The sequence below is a fragment of the Gekko japonicus genome, unplaced genomic scaffold, assembly GCF_001447785.1.
Source record: "Gekko japonicus isolate JY-2015 unplaced genomic scaffold, Gekko_japonicus_V1.1 scaffold347, whole genome shotgun sequence".
NCBI lineage: Eukaryota > Metazoa > Chordata > Lepidosauria > Squamata > Gekkonidae > Gekko > Gekko japonicus.
The window spans coordinates 882,635-892,294 of NW_015173133.1; the positions used below are offsets into that span (position 1 = coordinate 882,635).

The following is a 9,660-nucleotide window of genomic DNA, read 5'->3' on the forward strand; positions in this document are numbered from 1 at the left end:
TGCGTTGGATTATAAAAGACAATAGGAAATTCCAGAATTTTTAAATTATAAATTCTTTAGTAAGAATGCAGCAATGTTTTTTTTAAGTTCAGTTCAATTTTTTTTTCTCTAGTAGTAGGCAGTGTAGGCTGTCGTAATATATAAGAGAATATATTCTCCTACATAGTCACAGAAGAGTTACTGTGGCCCCTGCCACACGGGCAGGAAACTGCAGAGGAGAAGTGTGGCTGTTTGCCCCGGGGCAAACTAACATGCAGTAAAGCGATCAGACCTACTGTGGAGGTTCTGTGGAGGTACTGTGGAGGTTCCATGGCAAGGGAGAGGTGCCGATCACAACACACGCCTGCGCGCAATGGAGAAGCGCGCGGCGCGGCGAACTGGTTTTCTTTTTTTGTGTACACTACGAATGCGCATGCTCCGTTGGGTGCGTGTGCGCATCCACGGAGACGTGGGGGAAAAAAAAACCTTTTCCGCAAGGGGACATGGGCGGGCACCGGATACCACCAGAAACGCGATCAGACGCCCGCCCTTGCCCCGCAGTTTCTGGAAACTAGTACCTCCAAGGTACTAGTTTTTTGCTGCGCTTTTTCGGCAGGAAGCCTCAGTTGTGCCACGGAAGCACTACGCTTCCCAGATGTGCTGGTGAGATCGCGACCGGAAACTCCGCTTGTCTTCCGTATCTCTTGCGTGGCTAATGTTGCGTGTGACCGCAGCCTGTATTCTTCATTAAGCTCGTGTTTTGAGATTTCAGTTATTTCTCTAAATTTAAAATTCTTTAGGAGCCTTTTAAAATAATCACTGGCCTTGTATTGTCACATAGTAATAAATAAATCTGTTCCACATTCTAATTCTTTCTCTTTTTTAAAAAAAAAATCAATTTCTCTTCATCTCTGTCATTGGATGTGGCTCAACTCTGCACATGCTCAAGAAATTTCATTCATTGCTGTTTCTATTAAGCCTGTGGATTTTTCCCCCCTTCTTACACAGAGACTGAAGCAAGACATGAAGAATCTCTGCTTATCTGCTCTTGCATATTCGAAAGACTTACAGCATCAAAGCAAGAACTCTTTCTACCAGATTTTGGCAGCTCTCCAAAGACTACAGCTTCATAATGAGACTATGGAAAGTAAGAGATGAGCAGAGCCTATCAGGCTGGCATTTAGTGCTTTTTGCTACATGAGCTGCTACGTATAATGGTTAAGGGGTTGCAGTACATAAGACCAAAAATAAACAAACATACTGCAAACATGTTTATATCTATTCAAAATTTTGTGAGCATCAATATACAAAAATACAAAATAACCACTTTATAATGTTTTCATGTTGTTACAAGTGATGGGTGAAATTCTCCGGAGTATCTTCCATTTCGTGAGAACTTCTTCTTACATCAACATACGTTTAGTTGTTTTCATCAGTTCATAGACCTTCCATATGGATTCAACATATTCATAGAAGGAAACAATGTTCATTCTCCAACTCTTCAGAGTATAATGCAAAAAACAGGCTGGAAGGTCTATGAACTGATGAAAACAACTAAACGTATGTTGATGTAAGAAGAAGTTCTCACGAAATGGAAGATACTCCGGAGAATTTCACCCATCACTTGTAACAACATGAAAACATTATAAAGTGGTTATTTTGTATTTTTGTATATTGATGCTTACAAAATTTTGAATAGATATACACATTTTTGCAGTATTTTTGTTTACATGAGCTGCTACAGCAAGGATCCTGACAACCTTATCCTGGTGGCAGGAATGTTACCTCTGCCAAGCCCTTCATGATGGAAATGCCATAATACTGCTGTGGTGGGGACCAAAGCTCAGGCTAGCTCGATCTTGGCAGATCTTGGCAGCTGAGCAGGGCTGGTCCTGGTTAGTCTTTGGATAGGAGACCACTAAGGAATACCAGGGTCGCTATGCAGAGGCAGGCAATGGCAAACCACCTCTGAATATCTCTTGCCTAAAACCTTACAGAGTTGCCATAAGTCAGCTGTGACTTGACAGCAAAAAAGAAAAGAAAGAAAGAGGGAAGTCGACCTTATGATTTCTTCGTTCTCCCTTCTGTAGGCTGCCATGGCACCTTTTCCCCAACAGAATTGCAGGGGACAAGGCAAAAATAAAGAGAGGAATGGAGCTTTCTGCTGACTTTGGACTGCAAAAATGGCAGTACCATATAAGAATAGTAGCACATCCTTGCGCAATCAATTCCATCCAAGCCAGCACTATGTTCTTAACAGTGGCAGGCAGATGGCATCTGGAAATTCATACTTCTTGCAGCATATCCCATATAATCGATGGCTGACACTTTGCTGGCGTGGCAATCAAATGGGAGGAGGTTTGGGGGGGGTTGGTTGTTTTTTTTAAAGGAAACTCAAGGTCCCCTCCCAGTCACTGTCTTGCTTCGTATTTATTTATATGAAGTGCTGAAAGCCTGGCATCAAGGGCCTCTCGTGTGATCCGAGGAAATTTCTGCTTACTGGCAAAATATAGACTTCTTTGAAACCTTTTACCCTGCTTCCTATTGACCAGTTACACATTCTGAGAGCTGAAAGCTGCAAACTTTAGTACACATAGACTCGGTTTGTCATAGTAACTTCAACAGGAATGTTCAGAGATTATGGTAAATTATCAGAGCATTCGTCCCATTTAAAACATTCGTCCCATGTGGTTTTTGCCCATTTCCTCCCTGAGGTAGCTGCACTTCAACTGTGTCATACGGCTCCATCCCCTTGGAGCAGAATTTCAGGGGGCACTTCAGACTGCAGCAGGAGGGGAGGCTGGGAAGCTGTGCTTCTGTGCACAGAATTGAGATCCAACCCAGTGTGAATGATTTTCCCTTCCTGATTTTATCCTCACAGGATAAGTATAGGGTGTTCTGTGCTGGCAATGAGTACCTCATGCCATGGGATCCAATTGAAATTTGAAGCTGTATTTTTGAAGAGCTGTATGTAAATGATCGACTTTAATACATTAGTACAGGGCAAACAATTATTACTGGGAATCTTCAAATCTTTCTCTAGCTTATGTTTTTGTGCTGCGACATAAGTCTGATTCTACCAGCTCCATGAAATCCCTCCCACCAGTACCTCTGGTTTATACTGGGAAAAGTAGATCTGGTCAAGTTTGATTTGAATCTAATTATAATACATTTGATAGTAATCCCTGTTCACAAGGTTAATTATTTGCAGCATTATTCCTTATACATTTTAAAATCTTCCACAGTCAAAATTAATTCATACTTTTTCATGTGTGAGAGAGAAATAAAGACTTCGGCATGAGTCTTAGCTTCCATTTGCCCCCACGAAGATTACGCCTATGTCTGCTGGTACAGTGAAAAGCACAGGTTGGCTTTTCCCACAGTCTTTGTCCCACAGTGGTCGGTCAGAATGTGTAACACTCAAGTGGCCCAGAATATAGAGAGTTCAAGATATCACTAATTCAACACCACAATCTCTTCCATGGTTATATAGAATGTTGGCCTTTCTGGGTACTTGGACAGGGATAATCCTTGAATCCTTAGACAGCTTTGCACTGTTGTGAAATTTCAGTTTACAGAGGTGTTCAGAGAAGGGAGTTAATAGACATCTCCCTCTTAAGTTTCAAAGAAAAACTTTGGTATTTATAGGTAATGAAGTGAAAATTAGAGAGTGAGGGTGGAAAAAGACTCAGGTTCACCATACGTGATAAAAGCTGGTGGTGGCTTTTTCAACATTATTATTTGACTAGGGAGCAAAGCCCGTTGTGGATGAAGACAAAGGGCCTAGAAAGGTAGGGTGGGTGGGTAATAGGAAGGAAGGAAAGAAAGAAAGAAAGAAAAAAATGAAGAGGGAGAGAGAAAGAAAGGTAGGAAGAAAGGAAGGAGGGAGAGAGAGAGACTGCAGAAGATCTCCTATAGAGAGACCATATTCTTCTACATAGGCCTAGAAAGTCTGATGGGAATGCACAGACACTGCAGCTACTCTTAGTTTTGCCTGGAAGTTGCTTTAATGGCATCACAGTGCACTTTGGGTGGCATGGCTCCAGCATGGCTGCAATAGTTGTAGACTTAATAGAGCCTTTCTTCAACCCTATTCCATCCATTCACACATGAGTTGTTTCGTTGCAGAAGGGCCGTCCTTGTGAGGGGATGGTTTCACTATAGAGACCGGTGTCGCAACTAGTAGCTGTCTCAAAGGATGTTATTCTAGCTCTATAATTTTGTGTATTTTGTTTTTTTTCCCATGGTTACCAGTTTGTAGGCCTGCAAACATTCCTTTCCCTTTGTTTGAGGGAAACGTGTAACTTAGATCGTTCTTGATGATCGTTTGTTAAAACGTTTTTTCAGCATTTCAGATCAAAGCTCTAGAACTTGAGCATTCCTTGCTTGATGTAAGTGAGAGATACCAGAAAGAAAAACAAAAGAGAAAAAGGCTTCACAACAGTTTAATTGTAAGTATCTTCTGTTAATTGTCAATAAGGTCTAAAAAGATCTGTGTAAATATTTGAGTTGTCAGGAGGCAACTCTTCCTCTCTCCCATCACTCTGCCTGCCTTCCCAGCTGTGACTGGTCAAAACAACACCTTCCCCCAGTGGGCAGGAGAGGAGGATGGCAATAGGAGTACAGCAGGAGAAGCTTTGGCTACATCCTTCTTTGCTGCCATGAGTGTGTCTAAAGAAGCTGGAGGGCTGTCAGTTTGCAGCCTTAACAAATATGCTTTGAATGTGTACATTGTATTGTACATTCATTTTTGTTAGCATGCCAGTTTACAGACAAAGATGCCACTGATAGGAAGAGCCCTAAGCTGTTATGGGGGGGGGGGAACCCTTGGAATTTTATTCCTCAGTTGCCATTTTCTCCTTTCCACAACAGGCATGCCCTGTCTCCCGTTGGTTTTATCCCAGGGCAGGTTTTTGAAATACCTCAGTTCCCTTATTCTTTTCAGACAGGCCTCTACAGGCCATAGAATGAACTGGTTGTAACTCAAATACAACAGGATGTAGAATACCTATGAAATTAATTGTAAACAGCCACACTTGTTAGCTACTGTTCTAAAAGAGTCCAAGTGAGTGTTGTCCAGCCTTCCTGATTTGTTAACCACAAGGCTGATTCTCATTATCTTCCTTTGGTTTTATATTTATAATCCCAACACTCCCAAAGTCTTCCTCAATAAAATTATGTTCAGAATTTTCCGAAGTGCATTCTAGCTTTCTGGGTGCTCCATTTTAAGAGACCCTGACCTGGCTTCTTTTCAAAGTGCTTTATATTCATCCATCCCAAATATCTTGCTTTGCTAACAACTGTTTCACATTCTCACTGTACTGCAGCTTACAGTGGAATCTTTAAAACATGGACCCTCAAAACAGAGGAAGACTTGCAAGGTGAAATTTATTCAGCAGTAGTGCTGGTATTTAGCCTTCCTGCCTATCAGTGGTACACACAAATCCCCAGTGAACTGGCTGAAGGACACGGTATGCATGAAGAACAGCAAGGCAGAATTCTGTACCAAGAAAAACTGACTTCTGCACATCAAGCAAACTTGCTTATATTTGTTGAGTTCTGCTTTTCCTGGCCATGGGAAGAGGCAAAGAGCTGTGCAGGGCTCTGAAATCATGCTTCTGGGATTTCGCCTGAAATTGTCCTTATCTGCATAGCCTTAAGGGCCAGAAGTAAAATGAAAGGGCAGTTTTTCAGGAAGTGGAATTCTGTGCTCAGTACCATTTGAACTTTGGTAGTGCAAATGTGAATTACACACAACTGGTCTCAAACTGGAGGGATATTTTGTGTTCTGTGCAACATTCTCTGCTAAGAATGGTAGCACTTGCATGGTATGATGATAATTAAGTTGCTGTCTTAAGTGCCAAGTCTGTAGTCATTGTACTTCATAGCACTGGTACTGACTCTACAAAGGCTAACTTTGGAATAAATGGTTTGGTCTTCAAAGTGCAATTAAATCCATGGTACAAGTAAATACATAAAACTGTAAGGCATCCTGGTTGATCTGTTTGCTTTTGTAACTCTATCTATGTGTTGTAACCTCAGGAACTAAGGGGCAATATCAGAGTGCACTGCAGGATCCGACCACTATTGCCATTTGATACTGCTCCTGGAGAGCTGATGTTAGAAGACAGGTAATTTATTTCAGGAATATAGTTATTTTGGCTGACTTAAACATGCTTATTTTTCTCCAGCATAGAAACACTGTTTAGATTCTGTGTTTTTTATATATTGTGGAAGAACCTTTCAGATATACTTGCTGACTCAGTTAAAAGCCTGGGATTATATTGGACCCAGCGTTATGGCTGGAGGACCAAGTTAATGCTGCCACAAAAAAACACTTTCTACCCACTTAGCTAAACCCAGAAGATTGCCCCCTATCTGGACTCAGCCGATCTGGCCACCTGGATTCAAACTATGGTGACTGTGATGCACTCTGTGTAGGTCTCCCTGCAAAATCAACTGAGAGGCTCGCAGAATGATGCAGCTCAGTTATTTATCAGGAGCTTGGTGGGACATATATATTACACTCATTCTGCAGTCACTCCATTGGCTACCGTAAGTTATGGATCCCAGTTCAGGGTATTGGCTATCACATACAAAGCCCTTCATGGCCTTTGACCCCTATATCTGCAATACCACATCTCCCCCTATGCTCTATCAGGACAACTTTGCTTCTCTGAGCAGGGCCTTCTGCAGGTGCCACCTGGCAAATGAGCAAGACCAACAACTATCCAGACATGTGCATTTTCTGTATTGGCCTGCCTAAGAAGGTCTGGAAGGCTCCTGTTATGCCGACTCCTCCAGGAAATTCCTGGAGACCCAATCCAAGTTATCTACCAAGGAAAGTTCCTGTCGGTCCACAGAGTTGTGTTCCGAAGTTCAACGGATTGTTGAAAGAATAGCCATGGCCTTAAAATGAGTCGGCCAAGTCTTGGGACAGAGAGGTTGTCCTGGTGGGGGTGTATGGGTGGAGGCTCGCGTCTCCCCAGCGCCTTCTACCTATTCTCAGAGACTAAAACTTTCTCTCTTTCCTTTCAGGCGCTGCCAGCGAGGTCTCCCACTCCATCTCTCCCCCTCTCGCTCTCCTTGGAGACGAGAAATTTTTGAAGGGTGCCGCTGTGTGCGATACCCGATGTCCTGGGTAAACAGGAATTATATGGGGGGGCAAGTGTCACTGATTTTTCTCTGACCACAGGGAAAGCGGCAATCTTAGGACTCCAGCTGCTAGCCGAACCGCATAGCTCAAACTAGCGTGCCGCATCCACTGTGCCAGTGGGATCAGTGGGGGGAATTGGAAGGGAGCGGGGGCGGGCTGGGCATGTCTTCCGCCGGGCACGGGCCGCGTGCTACCTGTGTCACCGGGTCCTCCTCCGTAGAGAGGTCCTCAGACATGTACCCACAGTCACATCCCTCGTCCGGTCCAATGTCAATAGCTATAAAGTCAGGCTTGTAAGTCGCTTTCGTTGCACCATCCGGTGTTGGCGGGTTAGGCTCGTTTTCACTCTCGCTCCCCCCTTTGACACTGTCCTGACCAGAGGGCAGGGCAGGTGTCACATCAAGGCAAGACATGAAAGAGTCCTCCAGGCCACAGAAAGGGATTTGCCTAGGCTCGCCATGCACCACCGAACTGACGGGGGCCACGGGCGGCGATGTAGGTGCGCTCGGCAGAGGGGGAGGCTGAGGGAGCCCGTCATCCGGCGTCTGTATGGGGAGGGTGGGTTAACCAGAGAGACAAAGGAGAGTTTCTCCTTAAATAAACTCTTTTTGGGGCATGTGCTATCCAGCCATAAACTATCAAACCCGTCCTCTAAACTATCACTACTGGATGAAGAGGGGGTGACGAGGGGATGACGAGGGGATGACGCTCTCCTGAGGGGTGGTGGCAATATGCAGATCCTACTTCTACATCAAAGGTGCCTTTTGGCAAGGTGTGAATCTTCCGTTCCCATGGACACCCTCTTGATTTGCAGATCTGGTTCCTGCTCCAAAGCCATAAACGCTATTGTCTTTAGATCTCCAAACCAGATTAAGGTTCCAACCCCGCTACGTTCATCATTTCTGACGCCCAATCTCCTACACTTGACCCGGTTAGCTTCACTTGTACCATTCGGTCTCTCGGCTGGACGAACTACTGGAGCAAGGGGGAGCCTCGATTCTCTGGCATTCAGCCATCGAAGAGGCTACCCCCTCAAAGCTCCTTGGCCAGGGACCCTTCGCCGGGCCTCTGGGGGGGTTAACGAGCCTGCTCACCCCCTCCCTCCGCCGAAGCAAGGAGACACCCCCGGGAGGTCCGGGAGGTGAGTCCATGAGCATGCCACCATCAACCGGAAGTCCTCCCAGGAGTGCATTTTTATACAGGAAATGCAGCTACATGATAACAGATTGTTCCAGGAAAATGCACTGTGTTTCTACTAATGTAATACTATGTTCTGCATTCAGGTGGCTAGCCGTGTTGTTCTCAAGCAGCAGAACAAAGTTTGAGCCCAGTGGCACCCTTAAGACCAACTACATTTTGTTGATCTTAAAGGTGCCAGTGGACTCAAACTTTGTTTCATGTCCTGCATTGTTTCATATGTCAGGTTTAATACTTCTGCTTTGTTCAGTCGACAGCTTTGTTTCAAGTTTCCGCAGTCCTAGTCCCTACTGCATTGCTCATTAGATGTGTCATCCTATTAACTGTATTCATTTAGATTGTGCAATCTGCCCTAAGTCTTAGAGGGAAAGACTAAAAATAAGTTTTTAAAAATTGGGTTTGTAGCTAGTGCTGGGTTTTTTTGCAAGTGAAAGAGAATGTCCTCCAGTTGAGGGAGCATCTTTTTAAAGCAAACCCTATGTGATTCCCTCTGCCCACTGTAGGACCCCATATTGTTCTGTTCCTTTGGGACCGTGAACCATGGGGGCAGCATTTCAGGGGGTGCAAGATAATGACTACAATATATTTATTTATTTAGGAAATTTTATGTCACCTCCTCCAAGTCCTGCTCAAGGTGGCTTACATTAAAACTGTGTCACGATATTAAATACAAGTCATTAAGAACAAGCCATTGGACATAAACAGCATAAAACTAGCAATAAAACAGAAGCAGACTATTGAAAACCTGATAAAACTCCAAATAAAAAGCTTGGATAAAAAGATGTGTTTTGGCCTGGTGCCTGAAAGAAGGTGCCACGCAAGCCTCAAGGGGGAGGGCATTCCAGAGAATCACCACAGAAAAGGCCCCATCTTTTTTTTTTTTAGTCACCACCTGCCTCACCTCTGAAGACAGAGGCACAGAAAACAGGGCTTGAGAGAAAGATCTTTACTAGCAGGCTGGATAGTATGGGAGGAAATAGTCATGTAAGTGCTAGAGGGAAATGTTCTGCATCAGAGGATTGCCTCTGCAATGGACAGGGAGGAAACCAGCAGAAATAGATCCAAGCCATTGTTTTAATCTTCTGAACATCTTCATTATTCTTTCCTCAACTCTGAGCTAGTCAGTTATTATACATGCCAAAAGGATGACATGATGGTGGAAGAGGAAACTAAGGTAGTTCTCACACTCTAACCACTACATCATGTGGCTCTTGGGGACTGGGCAAAAGAATATCCCAGGTTGCCCACCTTTAAAGTGAGCAACAAAAGTCAATGTTGCAATGACCCTGTAAGGATGCATGTGATATGCCCCCCCCCCCCCCGCACCC

The 9,660-nt window shown here is 44.2% G+C and overlaps 1 protein-coding gene across 1 annotated transcript in view; it reads left to right on the forward strand.

Annotated features, from left to right (window-relative positions):
• Window positions 1-9,660, forward strand: part of KIF25 (kinesin family member 25) — a 76,374-nt gene that overhangs the window by 16,179 nt on the left and 50,535 nt on the right. The window contains exons 4-6 of the mRNA XM_015422167.1: window positions 988-1,126; window positions 4,327-4,430; window positions 6,022-6,110. Of these exons, the coding sequence (XP_015277653.1) occupies window positions 988-1,126; window positions 4,327-4,430; window positions 6,022-6,110 (332 nt within the window). The remainder of the gene's footprint in view (window positions 1-987; window positions 1,127-4,326; window positions 4,431-6,021; window positions 6,111-9,660) is intronic.